Genomic DNA, 18,327 nt, shown 5'->3' with positions numbered 1-18,327 from the left:
AGGGCCTCACTTTGCTGAATCTATATTCATACTGCGTTTGTGTTTTCCTCTTACCTAACCGTTATTACATGTGGGGGGCTACTATAACTTTTGGGGTTTCCCTGGAGGCAAGCCAGGTCTGTGTATTCCTCTTATAGGGGTAGTTAGCTCTCCGGCTGGCGCGAGGTGTCTAGGGATACAACGTAGGCACACCCCCTGGCTACTTTTATTTGCGTGTTAGGTTCAGCATCGCGGTTACCTGAGATACCATCTTCCTAGAGCTAGTCCGTTTTTGCCCATGTCCCTGCCATTGGGAATCATGACAGCGACCAATCACAAAGCAGTGACGTCACCTAAGGTCTTTCAAGCGCTTGAAAGACCTTAGGTGACGTCACTGCTTTGTGATTGGTCGCATAGCGGTCACGCGACCACTACGGACCAATCAGAGCGCCGTGACGTCATCTAAGGCCCTTCAAGCGCGCATTTTTAGGTACAACGGCTCCCGGTTACGGCGGTAAAGTCCAGGCTGCGTCGGAGAGGTGAGTATATCCCTATTTTTTATTTTAATTCTTTCTTTTACACATTGATATGGATCCCAGGGCCTGAAGGAGAGTTTCCTCTCCTTCAGACCCTGGGAACCATACAGGATACCGTCCGATACTTGGTGTCCCATTGACTTGTATTGGTATCGGGTATCGGTATCGGATTAGATCCGATACTTTGCCGGTATCGGCTGATACTTTCCGATACCGATACTTTCAAGTATCGGACGGTATCGCTCAACACTTCTTATAACCATAAGAAACATGACCTGCTCCCTCTATTGGTAGCCGCAGCAAAAACCTGATTTCATTACATTGGAGGCATACGTCTCCCCCTACATTGAGTGACTGGGTAAACAAAGTCCATGATATAAGTAGGATGGAAGAATTGTCCAGTTGAGAATCACGTACACATGAAAAATTCCTAAAAAGGTGGCTTCCCTGGCAACGCTTTTCATCTTCTCCCACATGACTCTGCAATACGCACCTCTCCCTGTAATCCGACCTTTTGCGCCAATTTATGTTGCCCTAGAGCCGCAGTGATTGGACCCGAACTCTAGGTTACTTATTCCTTTTCAGCTTAGTCTTCATTATACTCTCTACTACTCGCCATGTATTTGCCTCGATTATCATTGCCTCAAATGTTCTAATTTGTCTCAACTCTGTAAACGCTCAGGATTTCTTGTTCCTGATCTCTTGAGCTACAAATTTCAGTTTATTTGTGCCATGTTATATACCTGAAAGTTGTGTTTTTTAGTTAAACATATTTACGGACTTATATCTGTTGTTCTTTCCAATCATCGGCGGGTCTGCTCATTCTCGCTCTTGCATTATCGTGCTTTTTTTGGAGATGTAAGTTCTTATATGTTATTATCTTTGTAATTTTGAAAATTCTAAACAAAATTAAAAAAAAAAAAAAAAGTGTGTGGTGATTGAACATTACTCTACTAACGGGATTGCCATTCCACTTCACTAGCACCTCAGATCTCATCAAGAGTGCTCGCCACACTACCCATCTAACTTTCCTGGTTGGGGTCAGTCTTGAGCACGAGGTACAAAAAAACAAAAAATACTTGACTCTCGGGTTGTGAGAGTCCCTACAGTATATCATATATTGGAAGCGTTATGGACCAAAGGAAAGATATTAGATGTCAGTTGGTAACATCAATGCTGACAATCTGATCAGTAAATTTCAAACTATGCTTTTCTGATAACACCATAAAAGGGAAGGGTTACTGTTGTCTCCACTTCTATGTTCGTTCCCTCTGCTCCTGCTTCTATCACAGCATCATACCTTGGTTGTAGGCGCTGCTGGGCAGCAGTGCAGTAGTTTTGTTTATTCAAAGACTTATTTTGTCTGCTAGACTGGGAGATTTGGGGTTAACCTCTAACTTGCTATCTACTTGCTCCCTTCTATGAACAGGGATAAGGCTCACACTATTTAATCCAATGTTTTTTCACACTAGGCAAAAGCTTTGCTTCCCGATTGATTGTGCCAGGGGCAGACACAGACAGGAGAGGGTCCCTGTGTAATAACAGTATAGGGGCCCTTTGAGGTTCAATAGCTCATCATAATGCACAATTCTCCCTGCTTTGGAGGTAGAAGTTAGCCCTCTTACCGCCTGGGCCTCTGTATGGCTGCAGCGGTTGCACGGATGGTATTTACGCACCTGGATTGTGCTATTACCCCTGTTCTGTTTATCTGATTCCTGTTACTTGATCTCAGCTTGTACAGTTGAAACTAAAAGTTTACATACACTATAGAAAAAGACACATATGCATGTTTTCTCAATATCTGACATGAAATCAGAATAAACCTTTCCCGTTTTAGGTCAATTAGGATAACCATAATTATTAATATTTGTCAATTGCCAGAATAATTAGAAGGAGAATGTTTTAAAGTATTTTAATTACTTACTGCAAAGTCAAAAGTTTACATACATTCATTAATATTGGTACCATTACCCTTAAACTGAATGACTTTGGTCAAACATTTGGGGTATCCTTCCACAAGCTTCTCACAACAGTGGGTCGGAATTTGGGCCCATTCCACCTGACAAAACTGGCGTAACTGAGCCATGGTTTGTAGGTCTCCTTGCTCACACCTGCCTTTTCAGCTTTGCCCATACATTTTCAATAGGATGGACATCAGGGCTTTGTGATGGCTGCTCCAAAACATTGACTTTGTTAACATTCAGCCACTTTATTACCATTTTGGCAGTAGGCTTCAGGTCATTTTTCATTTGGAACACTCATTTTCACCCAAGCTTTAACTTCCTTTCTGCTGTCTTGAGTTGTTGCTTCAGTATTGCCACATCATCTTCTTTCCTCATGATGCCATATATTTTTTGAAGAGCACCAGTCCCTTCTGAACCAAAACAAACCCACAACATGATGCTGCCACTCCCATGTTTCACAGTTGGGATGTTGTTCTTAGGCTTTCAAGCTTCTCCCTTTTTCCTCCAAACTTAACGATGGTCATTATGCCCAAAAAGTTCAATGTTAGTTTCATCAGACCACAGGACATTTCTCCAAAAATTAAGGTCTTTGCTCCTGTGTGCATTTGCAAACATTAATATGGCTTTTTATGTTTCTTTTGAAGTAATGGCTTCTTCCTGGCAGAGAGGCCTTTCAACCCATGTTGTTTCACTGTGGATATTGACACAATCTTTCCAGATTCTGCCATCATCTTCACAAAGTCTTTTGCTTTTGTCCTTGAGTTGATATTCACATGTCGGACCAACACACGTCCATCACTGGGACAAAGAACCCATCTCCTTCCTGAGCGGTATGATAGCTAGACATTCCCATCTTGTTTGAACTTGAATAAATTGTTTGTCCAGTTTAACATGGTATCTTCAGGTATCTTGAAATTGTACTCAAGGATTAGCCAGACATGTGCAAGTCCGTAATTCTTTTTCTAATTTCTTGGCTGATTTCTTTAGACTTTCCTATGATGCCGAATCTTCCAAACACATATCATCATCATATGGGCAGTCCAGAATAGCTTAAACCCTTTCTGCCATTAGACGTACTATTCCGTCCATGTGACCCGGGCCCTACTTCCCATGGATGGAATAGTACATCATAGAAGAACGGCCGCACTCACTGGGGGACCGCGGCTGATCGCCGCTGGGTGTTAGCTGATTATTACACCTGACATCCAGCACTATGCGATCCGCGGCATAGGGAAGCATCGCGCGAGCTCCCTGCGTGCTTCCCTGAGACCCTCAGAACAACGCAATATGATCAAGTTGTTCAGAGGGTCACCTACCTCCTCCTCCCTGCAGGCCCCGGATCCAAAATGGCCACGGGGCTCCTTCCGGGTCCTGCAGGGAGGTGGCTTTCAAGCGCCTGCTCAGAGCAGGTGCCGGGAAGCCTCCCTGCAATGCCTGTCAGATCGCTGATCTGACACAGTGCATTGCAAAGTATTAGATCAGTGACCTGACACTGTAGTATGATGTCCCCCCGGGGCAATGTTATAAAGTAAAAAAAAAATATTTACATGTGTATAAAAAAAAAATCCTAAATAAAGGAAAAAAAAATATTGTTCCAACAAATACATTTCTTTATCTAAATAAATAAAAAAACAATAAAAGTACACATATTTAGTATTGCCGCATCCGTAACAACCCGCCTCACAAAAATCAGAATAAAAAGCAATCAAAAAATGTCACGTGCCCGAAAATGGTACCAATAAAAATGTCAACTCGTCCCGCAAAAAACAAGACTTCACATGACTCTGTGGACCAAAAAATGGAAAAATTATAGCTCTCAAAATGTGGAGATGCAAAAACTATTTTTTGCAATAAAAAGCATCTTTTAGTGTGTGACAACTACCAATCATAAAAATCCGCTAAAAAACCTGCTATAAATAGTAAATCAAACCCCCTTCATCACCCCCTTAGGGAAAAATAATATAATTTAAAAAATGTATTTATTTCCATTTTCCCATTAGGGTTAGGGTTGGGGCTAAAGTAAGGGTTATGGTTGGGGCTAAAGTTAGGGTTGGGGCCAAAGTTAGGGTTAGGGCTACAGTTAGGGTTGGGGGTACAGTTAGGTTTGGGGCTACAATTAGGGTTAGGGTTGGGGCTAAAGTTAGGGTTAGGGTTGGAGCTAAAGTTAGGGTTTGGATTACATTTACGGTTGGAATTAGGGTTGGTATTAGGGTTAGGGGTGTGGTTAGGGTTGGGATTAGGGTTAGGGGTGTGTTGGATTAGGGGTGTGTTGGGGTTAGGGGTGTGGTTGGGATTAGGGCTAGGGGCATGTTTGGGTTAGGGGTGTGGTTAGGGTTATGTTTAGGGTTGGGATTAGGGTTAGGGGTGTGTTTGGGTTAGGGTTTCATTTAGAATTGGGGGGTTTCCACTGTTTAGGCACATCAGGGCTCTCCAAACGCGACATGGCGTCTGATCTCAATTCCAGCCAATTCTGCGTTGAAAAAGTAAAACAGTGCTCCTTCCCTTCCAAGCTCTCCCGTGTGCCCAAACAGGGGTTTACCCCAACATATGGGGCATCAACGTACTCAGGACAAATTGGACAACAACTTTTGGGGTCCAATTTCTCCTGTTACCCTTGGGAAAATACAAAACCAGGGGCTAAAATATAATTTTTGTGGAAAAAAAAAGATTTTTTATTTTCACGGCTCTGCATTATAAACTGTAGTGAAACACTTGGGGTTCAAAGTTCTCACAACACATCTAGATAAGTTCCTTGGGGGGTCTAGTTTCCAATATGGTGTCACTTGTGGGGGGGTTTCTACTGTTTAGGTACATCAGGGGCTCTGCAAATGCAACATGACGCCTGCAGACCAATGCATCTAAGTCTGCATTCCAAACGGCATTCCTTCCCTTCCGAGCTCTGCCATGAGCCCAAACGGTGGTTCCCCCCCACATATGGGGTATCAGCGTACTCAGGTCAAATTGCTCAACAACTTCTGTGTTCCAAATTCTTCTGTTACCCTTGGGAAAATAAAAAATTGGGGGCGAAAAGATCATTTTTGTGAAAAAATATGATTTTTTATTTTTACGGCTCTACATTATAAACTTCTGTGAAGCACTTGGTGGGTCAAAGTGCTCACCACACATCTAGATAAGTTCCTTAGGGGGTGTACTTTCCAAAGTGGTGTCACTTGTGGGGAGTTTCAATGTTTAGGCACATCTGGGGCTCTCCAAACGTGACATGGCGTCCTATCTCAATTCCAGTCAATTTTGCATTGAAAAGTCAAATGGCCCTCCTTCCCTTCCAAGCTCTGCCATGCACCCAAACAGTGGTTTACCCCCATATATGGGGTATCAGCATACTCAGGACAAATTGCACAACAACTTTTGTTGTCCAATTTCTTCTGTTACCCTTGGCAAAATTAAAGATTTGGAGGCAAAAAGATCATTTTTGTGAAAAAATATGATTTTTTATTTTTACGGCTCTACATTATAAACTTCTGTGAAGCACTTGGTGAATCAAAGTGCTCACCACACATCTAGATAAGTTCCTTAGGGGGGTCTACTTTCCAAAATGGTGTCATTTGTGGGGGGTTTCAATGTTTAGGCACATCAGGGGCTCTCCAAATGCGACATGGTGTCCCATCTCAATTCCAGTCAATTTTCATTGAAAAGTCAAATGGCGCTCCTTCCCTTCCGAGCTCTGCCATGCACCCAAACAGTGGTTTACCCCCACATATGGGGTATTACCGTACTCAGGACAAATTGCACAACAATTTTTTGGGTCCAATTTCTACTGTTACCCTTGGTAAAAAATTAAAAATTGGGGGCGAAAATATCATTTTTGTGAAAAAATATGATTTTTTATTTTTACTGCTCTACATTATAAATTTCTGTGAAGCACTTGGTGGGTCAAAGTGCTCACCACACATCTAGATAAGTTCCTTAGGGGGTCTACTTTCCAAAATTGTGTCACTTGTGGGGGGCTTCCATGTTTAGGCACAAATTGTACAACTTTTGGGGTCCAATTTCCCCTGCTACCCTTGGTAAAACCAAACAAATTGGAGCTGAAGTAATTTTTTTGTGAAAAAAAGTTAAATGTTCATTTTTTTAAACATTCCAAAAATTCCTGTGAAACACCTGGTGGGTTAATAAACTTCTTGAATGTGGTTTTGAGCACCTTGAGGGGTGCAGTTTTTACAATGGTGTTACACCTGGGTATTTTCTATCAGATATACACCTCAAAGTGACTTCAAATGTGATGTGGTCCCTAAAAAAAATATGGTGTTGTAAAAATGAGAAATTGCTGGTCAACTTTTAACCCTTATAACTCCCTAACAAAAAAAAATGTTGGTTCCAAAATTGTGCTGCTGTAAAGTAGATATGTGGAAAATGTTACTTATTAAGTAGTTTGTGTGACATATCTCTGTGATTTAAGGGCATAAAAATTCTAATTTGGAAAATTGCGAAATTTTCAAAATTTTCGCCAAATTTCAGTTTTTTTCACAAATAAACGCAGGTAATATCAAATAAATTTTACCACTATCATGAAGTACAATATGTCACGAGAAAACTAGGTCAGAATCATCAGGATCCATTGAAGCGTTCCAGAGTTATAAACCCATAAAGGGACAGTGGTCAGAATTGTAAAAATTGGCCCGGTCATTAACGTGCAAACCACCCTCGGGGGTAAAGGGGTTAAAGGCATTGTAATCTTAATGTATGCAAACTTTTGACTTTGCAATAAGTAATAAAAATACCTTAAAACATTCTCTCTCTCTCATTATTCTGGCATTTGGCAAATATTAATAATTATGGTAATCCTAATTGACCTAAAATGGGAAAGTTTTATTCTAATTTCATGTCACATATTGAGAAAAACATGCAGATGTGTCTTTTTGCATAGTGTATATAGTGTATGTAAACTTCTAGTTTCAACTGTATGTAGACTTCTTTTCTGCCTGACAATTCTGGTCTTGTTTGTGACATCCCAACTTTGAGGCACCTTCCCAACCATCCTTTTCCAGACTGATGTGGGCTTAAGCCTGTCTATACTTTGGAACCTTTGTGCAGAACTTAGAATGCAGAACTACACCAGTGCTGCAAGCGTCCATTTTAAGGATCGGTGGAGATGCCGTAAGGCAAACCCCCTACCTATAATAAAGTGTTGGCATATCCTAGTATAATATATAATATAAAAAACATACACGCACTGCTAAAACTCTGACATCTAAATAAAAAAGTTCCTCATGCTGAGAAAGAGAAACTTCAAAAGTTGAATTGTATTTTTTTTATATATTTTTGTGTTATCACATTCATCCTACCTTGATAGCTCTAAGCAGCATATTGGTCTCTGCTTTCACCCCTTTCTGGTCAAGATGCTCATATGCAGTAAAAGCCAGGTTTGCTTCTTGAATGGCAGCAAAACTATTTGAGAAAATGAACATTAGCGGTAATGAAATTGTTGAATACATTTAAGTTGTTCATAGCAATCCATTGTTTTGTACAAAATCCATACATTTATACAAAATAACAAACAGCTAAATAGCTCAACATTATTGTTAAGGAAGATGTATTTGCCCTTTAGCAAAGCCCCAGCATGTGAGCCTGTTCTTCCTTTGCATCAGGCACAGTAAACTACTAAAACATTTTTTAAAGCGGGAGCGATGTGACACTGAAGTTCTCTCAGACCTTTAGCCGATTGTACTTCAACTATTCAGCAGCCGCTAAATAACAATGAAAGCAACTACTTTTTTATGACATTTAAAAACGCCAAAGAGAAGGCTTTGAAAGTTCATGTCACAGCTTGGGGTAGGACATTCTGATGTTGGTTTCTTGTTGTTCTGTATGCTTATTTGTAGATTTGTTCCTGAATGTTCCTTATTAAAGATGAACAAGTTTATTCTAGTGAATTAGATTCTCCTTGAATTTTTCAAAAATTCATTTTCTCCATAATACAAATTTATTTCTATTCGCTCCTCACAAATTCAGCAAAAAGGTGCTAGCTGTCACCACCATTTTACTAAACTGTAGTGGGCCTATATATCATAATATTAATCTATATATAATCACCAGTTGGGACTTCCGGGTGCTGTCCCCGAATCCCATAAGGCACCGCGGCAGTGTCACCACACATCACCACAGGGATTCTAACGCCCCGGACCCGCAGCTCGGACTGGGATCGCGCCCACTTCTCAGACCTTAACTTACTCCGCATAACGCCAACTGCTCTACTTTGGAGCCTGCCTATTACAATAATTATCTGCCCCTTCATTGCGGGGTCCCTCACTGCAATACCTTCCTCTATTATTTCTACAACAAGAGAGGTTTGACAAAGGCCCACTACGGGGCCGAAACGTTACCTCAACACCGCTATGCTACTGTGGTGAATACAATAAATTATGTCCTTTTTTGCATTTGAAAAATTCCAAAGTTTGTGTGCGGCTGTTTCTTATGAACTTATCACTATATATAGGCAGAAAAACAATGAAAATAACATAAAAATTAAGCCACACATCTCTTGAAAAAATAAGCGAACATTATTTGAATATCTGAATGCGAAAAAAAAATAATAATTCCTAAAATTTAGGAATGGGAAAAAATAGCCCAATGTTGAACTGTTTAATAAAACCTGTGTAGGAATTTTCTTTGAAGAACTGCATTGTTATTCAAACTACACTCACTGGCCACTTTATTAGGTACACCTGTCCAACTTCTTGTTAACACTTAATTTCTAATCAGCCAATCACATGGCGGCAACTCAGTGCATTTAGGCATGTAGACATGGTCAAGACAATCTCCTGCAGTTCAAACCGAGCATCAGTATGGGGAAGAAAGGTGATTTGAGTGCCTTTGAACGTGGCATGGTTGTTGGTGCCAGAAGGGCTGGTCTGAGTATTTCAGAAACTGCTGATCTACTGGGATTTTCACGCACAACCATCTCTAGGGTTTACAGAGAATGGTCCGAAAAAGAAAAAAAATCCAGTGAGCGGCAGTTCTGTGGGCGGAAATGCCTTGTTGATGCCAGAGGTCAGAGGAGAATGGGCAGACTGGTTTGAGCTGATAGAAAGGCAACAGTGACTCAAATCGCCACCCGTTACAACCAAGGTAGGCCTAAGAGCATCTCTGAACGCACAGTGCATCGAACTTTGAGGCAGATGGGCTACAGCAGCAGAAGACCACACCGGGTACCACTCCTTTCAGCTAAGAACAGGAAACTGAGGGTACAATTTGTACAAGCTCATCGAAATTGGACAGTAGAAGATTGGAAAAACGTTGCTTGGTCTGATGAGTCTCGATTTCTGCTGCGACATTCGGATGGTAGGGTCAGAATTTGGCGTAAACAACATGAAAGCATGGATCCATCCTGCCTTGTATGGAGCATCTTTGGGATGTGCAGCCGACAAATCTGCGGCAACTGTGTGATGCCATCATGTCAATATGGACCAAAATCTCTGAGGAATGCTTCCAGCACCTTGTTGAATCTATGCCACGAAGAATTGAGGCAGTTCTGAAGGCAAAAGGGGGTCCAACCCGTTACTAGCATGGTGTACCTAATAAAGTGGCCGGTGAGTGTAGGTGTGGGGAAATGACCAAAGGCAGAGATGAGTGGATTGATCCACGAAGAAATGACTTTGAGTCAAAGGTACCCTGTAAATTTAAACACTTTGAGATCCAATTTGTGAGGATTGGTCAAAAAATGGCAGACAGTGACACCTCTGGCAGTGGCTAATCTACTCTGAGAACTAAAGTATATGATGATTAAAAATGATTGCTGAATACTTCTCTCTCACAATATCAGATATTGTGTCGAATCAGGAGGCTCCCATACAGAAGAGATGATCAGCGGACTTTAAAGTGAATCAGTCACAGGTTTTTAATACACCATCTGAGAGCAGCATAATATATGAAAAGAGATCCTGAATCCAAAGATGTATCACTGAGTTTACTCGGTGCCGCAGTTGTCACCCAATCAGAGTTCTTAGATGTATTACGAAGCAGAGCTCAGAAAGCTAACCCTGCCCACATCACAGCTTTCTGTGTACATTGCCTATTTACAGTCAGCAGCTTATCACAAGAGGGGGTGGTCGGACGACTTGGCACCAGGCAGCTAGTCCCAGCAATGATAATGTCCTAATGGTGAAACCTTCATTGTAAGTAAACAATAGCACACAGCCTGATGAGTGACACATCACCGAATTCAGTGTTTTAACTCCTACATTATGCTGTCTCAGGTTACACAGCGAAAACCTGCTGACAGATTTCCTTTAATCTAATATGTATGGAGGTCTTTAATACATCTCTACATCACCTCAGTACAATTGTGAGTCACAGTAGTGAATGGTGCCTTCAAAGCTATTTGACTCCTCCAATAACAGTTTAATAGACACACCAGAAACATTACATTACAATCTGTAGGAAACAATAATTACCAGATCTGACATTTTCCTGAAAAACAAGGCTTCTGACAGGCACCAACATGAGAAGTACAGATGTTAATATCGGAAATACATAACTGATTTGTTGCATGACAAGACCCAAGGAGTTAGAGAAGGTCTTCAGTCTCGCGTATAACATACCTGAGAGTGCTTCTATCCAGTAGATCAAGGCACTTTAAGATCAGCTTGACATTATACAAGCCGCTTTTCATGTTGAAGGTGAAATGCAAAGCAGACGTAAAATAACCAAGATCCAATAGCCTGTGTAGTTCCTGTTGGGAGTACATGTTAATTTTAGATAAGAAGCATCAGATTTCTCATCTAGACCTGATTTAAAACTAAACTTAGATCAATAAGTTCTCTTAAAGTTACTTTATAGGCAAAGTTTACGACTAAGTAAGTCTATGCTGTTTGAAGGGGTTGTCCTCTACTGAACAACCCGTTCTTAAAAAAAAACAGACCAGAGCCTTTTCCAGTGATGTCAACTATGTGCCTCCCTATACTCACGTGACATTATATCACCTGAGTGCTGCAACCAATCAGAGGCAGCTGTTTGGCCGCAGCCTTCATTCTTGAAATGGTGGAAGCTGCAGCCCATCAGTGATCGCTAATATGCTGCAGCACTCATGTGACATAACCATTTCACATGAGCACAGGGAGACACAGTGCCGATTTTCCTGAAGAGTATCAATATCTGCCTATGGACTGCAGCACTCACACATCTCTTGGACTACCAATTTTTTTTAAAGGGAAATGAGAGCAAAGCTGACAATTAGCGGCTAATGATTGGCTGCAGTGCACACATAAGATAACAATTAGTGATGAGTGAATGTGCTTGGATAACGTATTATTCGGGGATGTGTGAGCAGGTTGCGGATGCAGTGACGGACAGGAGGCAGAGCAAGGGTTAACACAAGTTTAATAACAGGGGCAGTGCAGTAACTATAAACTTCGGGCCCCGGGGCAAAACTTCATAGTGGGGCCCCTCAACATTTCAATCACTAGAGGTTGTGCGGAACGTGGTAAAGCCTGCTTTGCATGATAGTCTCTCCTGTCCTCCGGGTGACATTGTCTGACAGGAATATAGGAGCTGGGTATTTTATGAGAAATTATAGTATTAAAATACAATTTTTTACCATCAGTTTGGGGCCCCTTGGGTGGTTGGGGCCCCGGGGCATTGCCCCGGCTGCCCCGGTTGTAGTTATGGCCCTGAACAGGGGAATACTCCACGCAGGGAGGCAATGAGTTAAACAGGGGAATAAACAGTCTAATTGCAAAAGGATATGCAGAGTTCAAGGATAAAAAATCAGGTAACGGTGAATACTGTTAACAAATCGGTGGTCACTAGTGTTGAGCGATACCGTCCGATACTTGAAAGTATCGGTATCGGAAAGTATCGGCCGATACCGGCAAAGTATCGGATCTAATCCGATACCGATACCCGATACCAATACAAGTCAATGGGACTCAAGTATCGGACGGTATCCCTGATGGTTCCCAGGGTCTGAAGGAGAGGAAACTCTCCTTCAGGTCCTGGGATCCATATTAATGTGTAAAATAAAGAATTAAAATAAAAAAATATTGCTATACTCACCTCTCCGACGCAGCCTGGACCTCACCGAGGGAACCGGGAGCGTTCTTTGCTTAAAATGCGCGCTTTTACTTCCTTCCGTGACGTCACGGCTTGTGATTGGTCGCGTGCCGCCCATGTGGCCGCGACGCGACCAATCACAGCAAGCCGTGACGTAATTTTCAGGTCCTCAATGCCTAATTCTAGGCATTCAGGAATTTAAAATTACGTTCCGGCTTGTGATTGGTCGCGTCGCCGTCACATGGGCGACGCGACCAATCACAAGCCGTGACGTCACGGGAGGCAGGAGACGCGCGCATTTTTAAAATTACGTCACGGCTTGTGATTGGTTGCGTGCCGCCCATGTGACCGCGACGCGACCAATCACAGCAAGCCGTGACGTAATTTCAGGTCCTGATGCCTATTTCTGCATTGAGGACCTGAAATTACGTCACGGCTTGCTGTGATTGGTCGCGTCGCGGTCACATGGGCGGCACGCGACCAATCACAAGCCGTGACGTAATTTTAAAAATGCGCGCGTCTCCTGCCTCCCGTGACGTCACGGCTTGTGATTGGTCGCGTCGCCCATGTGACCGCGACGCGACCAATCACAAGCCGGAACGTAATTTTAAATTCCTGAATGCCTAGAATTAGGCATTGAGGACCTGAAAATTACGTCACGGCTTGCTGTGATTGGTCGCGTCGCGGCCACATGGGCGGCACGCGACCAATCACAAGCCGTGACGTCACGGAAGGAAGTAAAAGCGCGCATTTTAAGCAAAGAACGCTCCCGGTTCCCTCGGTGAGGTCCAGGCTGCGTCGGAGAGGTGAGTATAGCAATATTTTTTATTTTAATTCTTAATTTTACACATTAATGTTGTTTCGATACCGATACCCGATACCACAAAAGTATCGGATCTCGGTATCGGAATTCCGATACCCGCAAGTATCGGCTGATACCCGATACTTGCGGTATCGGAATGCTCAACACTAGTGGTCACTCAGACGATGAAGTCCATAGCACTGACAACGGCAGTCTCTGGGTCTTTTCATGTGCTCCTATAGGCAACAATACCTCATCTTCTGGCGGTAGTGCAGCGCCCCAGAGTCCTGGTCGTTGCAGTGATGTCATTCTTCCACCAGGGGGAGTGATATTATATCTGATGGCAATAAAGGAGATCTTCCTACCAGGTATCACAAACCATACACCACACTTCACACTCCAGACCACCAGGGGGAGCCTTGCTCCTATCTACTAGGGCACTCCTCACAGAAGGGTAAAACTGGTGGGCTGGATAGAGAGTTAGAGAGAAGCTGGCTGGGCTTTGCCCAGGCAACACCTGTCAGGCAGACAGGGGGAGACGAGGAACATCGGAGTTGCAGACAGAGGGTCTCTGGCAGGGGTGGGATCCTGTCAAAGGTCTAGCTAGAACAGAAAGCTACAGAGCTGCGCCTGCCCCACGTGCGGCAGCATCCTAAGAAAGGACACGAAGAGAACTGTGTTGTAGAGGGTGAGAAACTAAGTAATAGCACAAGGAGAAAACACCGGGAGGAGTTCTGCCCTGAAATAGGCTGCCTCCTTCTGAGGGAGTAATTAACTCTACGCTTTACTTCAGAGACCGGCAGGACAGTCAATTCCAAGTTGGCTGCCCGACCTAAATACCTAAAAAGACACAGTGGCAACTTGTGGGGGTCGGGGCGTCTCTAGGGTCCCTATAAACAAGCCTCAGGCCATCAGTCATACGGGTTTGTCCTATTCACACCATCTGGGGAGCTCAGCAGGGAGGTACTACAACACACAGGCGCTAGTAGGAAGGCTACTGATTTCCACCTGGATAAGGGGACTCTGGATTTGTCTTCGGACCGGCTGGACTCTGCCTACCCTGTGGTCTGTACCCTGGACTGTGGATGCTGAAGTCTTCAGTAAAAGGTAAAGAGACTGCAACCTTGTGTCCTCGTTATTCACTACACCTTACATCGTTCACCATCACCATCTGCACAACTGGGAACCCCTGGGGATACACTTCACCTGTGGGAAGGTATACCATCTAGCTGCCATCACTTCTCCCCAGCGGACCCCTAACCAGCGTCGGTCACCCTGACCGAATACCACAGGTGGCATCACAAACTATCCCTTTAAAGACCTTTCCCAAAACCATAAAAACTACTGTTCCTTTTATTGGACGCTCCGCCAAAGGGCCACGGACCGGGTCAGGCCACCGTGTCATCCCCCGAACCGAAGGACCCGGTGCTGAGTACCCCATTGCCCTTAACATGGTGGTGATCCAGTAGCGGTCGGTCTCCGGTACCTTCCCCTACCCCTAGTCCATATGCTGCAGTGGCTGACAAGGGTGTGGGCCACAGTCCTGTACGAGCCCAACGTGGCTCTGCAAATATACACTGCTGAAAGTCAGGGTCTCCTGTGAGCGGGAAAGTATGAGCTGGTAAGGTGGGTTACGCAAGTTTATCCAGTACTCAGTTCTCTCGTTGCAGCAAGTGTGCTGTACTCACGGTCATGAAGCACACAGCACCTTGATCTCTGTCAGCTACTGGGTGCGCTGTACTTTTCTCTTTATGCTGCACGCTTATAAGCGGACCAGGGTGATAGCCGTGGCAACAGGGGTTAGCATTCTCTCACCCTGGTGCCTCACAGGTGAATTATAAAGTTCATTTAGGTGAGACACGAACCAGGCAACATGAAGGTTTGACGGGAAGCACTAAATTGTGCAAACAGGACCCCAAACCAGAAAATATACCAACTCCATAATAAGAATGAAATATGGAGAAATAGGAGTATATAGGTAAAAAGATACTTTATTAATAGGTATACAAAAGTAAATAATAAATATAGACAATAAAAACACAGGATAAAGTGCACAAGGATAATGCTGAAGGACCACCGATGCTGAGCACCCACCAAGGGGATGAGAAAGCATCTGTACAAAAAAGCGAAACATACGTTGGGGTGTTTTTCAAGTCCTGTCCAGTGCTGCTAATCCTCCAACTTATATACTGGTAAGCGCTATTTATCCTCATCTATTTATACTATTTTTGAACTTTTGGTCACAATTACTGCTACTATTGATCTTACTAGAAAGATGCTCACTGTTTACTGTTGGCGGGTGCACAGCATCGGTTATCCTTCAGCATTATCCTTGTGCACTTTATCCTGTGTTTTTATTGTCTATATTTATTATTTACTTTTGTATACCTATTAATAAAGTATCTTTTTACCTATATACTCCTTTTTCTCTGTATTTCATTCAAAGTTCCTTTAGGTGCATAGCACTTACGGTTTCTACCATTCTAACTTCAGGCTTCCAAGTTCCAAGAATCACTGAGGAGTCACAGTCCTTTGCAAACATATCAACTTTACTGAAAATACAGGCACATGTGACTTCAGCAGCATAGTTCATAGAGTTTCATATCGTTTTCTCTCCCTGGCTTCCAGGCAAACTTCATTATTTCTGTGACCTCTCCTTTCATACCTTCAGTAATTCCAGCTGTTTCTGTGGACAATTCTTGTCCAATCTGTCCTTTCTCCGTCACCAGCTTCTTCAAATCCCCTTGTCTGTGTTCCATAGGAAAAGGTGTCAGGAGCACTATCATAGCTGCTCCTGTCCTGGTCATAGACCCCAGATCTTTCCTGGAGATGGTTCCACTAAGCTGGTGCCCGCTCACATTGTCCCAAGGTCTGAGACCCCTCTCCTAAAAGCAGCTCAATCTTCACAGCCTGAGGCTGTCCCATCAGCAGTATGCTCCCTGCCCTTGGGCAAGATGCCCAGGCGAAAACTCTCTCTAAACAGGAAGCATCCTCACTATATCCCTGCTCTGTGCTGTATCTCCCACTTACATTAACCCCTGTGCTGCCTGTCTATATTAACCCTCTCCAATCTATTCCTTATTCTAATGTGTCCTCCCTAAACTAACCCCACTATTATCCCATGCAAACCTCTATGCTATCCATAAATCTAGGCACAACACAGGACAAATACAGTTACATTAAGGAACACACACAGTTATATAACATTCACATTAATAAAACGTCAGGGTGCTGCATGTATTACATGTGTGCAGCAATAAAGGTGGGGGAAGAACGTGACGTACCTAGTCACCCCCTTACATGCTGCCTGTTCCTGCCAAGACTGAAGCGCCGACAACCACTGACGTGCTGCTTCTCTGGCAGGATACTGCACCTAATTTCTCTCTGGCAGCATGCACACAGTACTCACTAGCCCGGAATGTTCCACACCTCACTCCGTATTGACCAACAGGCACCCTGCACGTATCTCCTCACAGACTCTGTCAGTGGTGGCGGTGGTGATGCTTGAACACCGGCCTGTGCTGTACGGATGCTCTGGGGCCACAGCACTCACTGGTCCCTGCTGCGCACTATCTGTTCCCGCCAAGCCTCTCTCTGAGCTGCTGCTGAGTGCACGGCTCCCCTCAGCGCAGCGGTACCTCTGCACTCAACGGGGGACTCTCTCAGTGCGGCCTATCGCGGCGCTGTGGCTCTGTGGAGAGGACAGGGTGTGCCGCTCACCTGACTGCGTGCAGCCCCAGGTTGGCGCCAAACTCCTCGCTGCTGCGTGCGCTCTCCCCTTTATAGAACTCTGCCTCTCTCGGTCCGCAGGAAGGCCCAACTCTCCAAAGTCTCCCCAGGAAACAGGGGAAGGTCGGCCTCTCTAAAGCTTCTCCCATGGAAAAAGGGATGCAGCCTCTTCAGTTCCGGACGCGGCATGCAGGTACCCGTGGTCTGGTCATCCCCCTTACACATATTTGGGTGTTATCCAAGTATCTTGGGCATGCTTGGATAATATATTCGCGTCCCTGCAACAACATGTTTTGTGTCTGTAGACAACTGCAACACATGCGGAAATTGCCAAACAGGCAATCCCAGTGTTGAGGCTGTCTACCGCTACCCCTAATCTTGTAACCTATCTAGGAGTAAGACCTCCAAATCCCTTTCTCCATAAAGCTATGGTTTCCTTATCTTGCAGTGATGAAGACTAAAATGCCCCAAACATCAGAAATTGGTGAAATCGGTTATGATAAAAATAGGCTGTAAAACAATCATTTTACAACAGGCTTCTATGGCCAGGTTTGATGCTACACACTCTCATAGCAGAGTAAAAGGACTCACTGATTTTCACCCTTTAGCTCTTATACAGGTATTTGGATTTCACAGCAGGGCTCTAGGTTTCATTAGCGGAGTAGCTGCTAAACAGACAAAATTGAAAAAAAATTGCTGAAATCCGAATGCATAATTGAGGATAACTGGGTCATAATCCAGGAGGTTCACCAAAAAATAAGCAGATAGGTGTCAGGTAGTCCAATAGTCAAACCAATGAGGACATCCAGAGTATACTCAGAAGAATTGCCAGATGTTTCTATAGGCATTCAAATAAAACCCTCATTGATCTGTTGACCAAGCTTCTGTGATAGGACAATCAGCCAGTCCGCCTAATTAGCCCTTTAAGTTTTCAGTCATTCTGGCTGTGGGGCACTTTGTGCACCCAGAAACTATATTCTAGCACTGAGTGATACTGTAAAACAGTTGGATAAGTCTGTGAAAGATTGTAAATGTGTGAATGTGAGTGCACAGTTTGCCATCAGGGGAAAAGAGGAAGATATCAACATTACCTTGGAGTTAATAGCCCCTTTATGGAATGCTCCAGAAGGTAGACAGTTCTCCAGGCAATTACTTGGAAACTAAAGTTGTAGACAAAAGTAGTAATATTAATTGCCCTGATACAAGTAGAGTTTTATAGAAAAGCATGGCTTTTTATGATGTAACTAATACATTTTCCGACTTAGTAATAACACAAACAGAAAATTGCAACTAAATTAAAAAGGGATTT

At 43.6% G+C, this 18,327-nt stretch overlaps 1 protein-coding gene across 1 annotated transcript in view; it reads right to left on the bottom strand.

Annotated features, from left to right (window-relative positions):
- Positions 1–18,327, bottom strand: part of LOC143785752 (uncharacterized) — a 368,406-nt gene that overhangs the window by 318,779 nt on the left and 31,300 nt on the right. The window contains exons 3-5 of the mRNA XM_077274844.1: positions 18,110–18,178; positions 11,038–11,168; positions 7,783–7,885 (exon numbers count right to left, since the gene is read on the bottom strand). Coding sequence (XP_077130959.1) covers positions 7,783–7,885; positions 11,038–11,168; positions 18,110–18,178 — 303 coding nt within the window. The remainder of the gene's footprint in view (positions 1–7,782; positions 7,886–11,037; positions 11,169–18,109; positions 18,179–18,327) is intronic.

This window comes from Ranitomeya variabilis, chromosome 7 (assembly GCF_051348905.1).
Source record: "Ranitomeya variabilis isolate aRanVar5 chromosome 7, aRanVar5.hap1, whole genome shotgun sequence".
Taxonomy (NCBI): domain Eukaryota; kingdom Metazoa; phylum Chordata; class Amphibia; order Anura; family Dendrobatidae; genus Ranitomeya; species Ranitomeya variabilis.
Note: the sequence above shows the minus strand (reverse complement) of the source record. Positions and strands in the feature narration are given on the sequence as shown.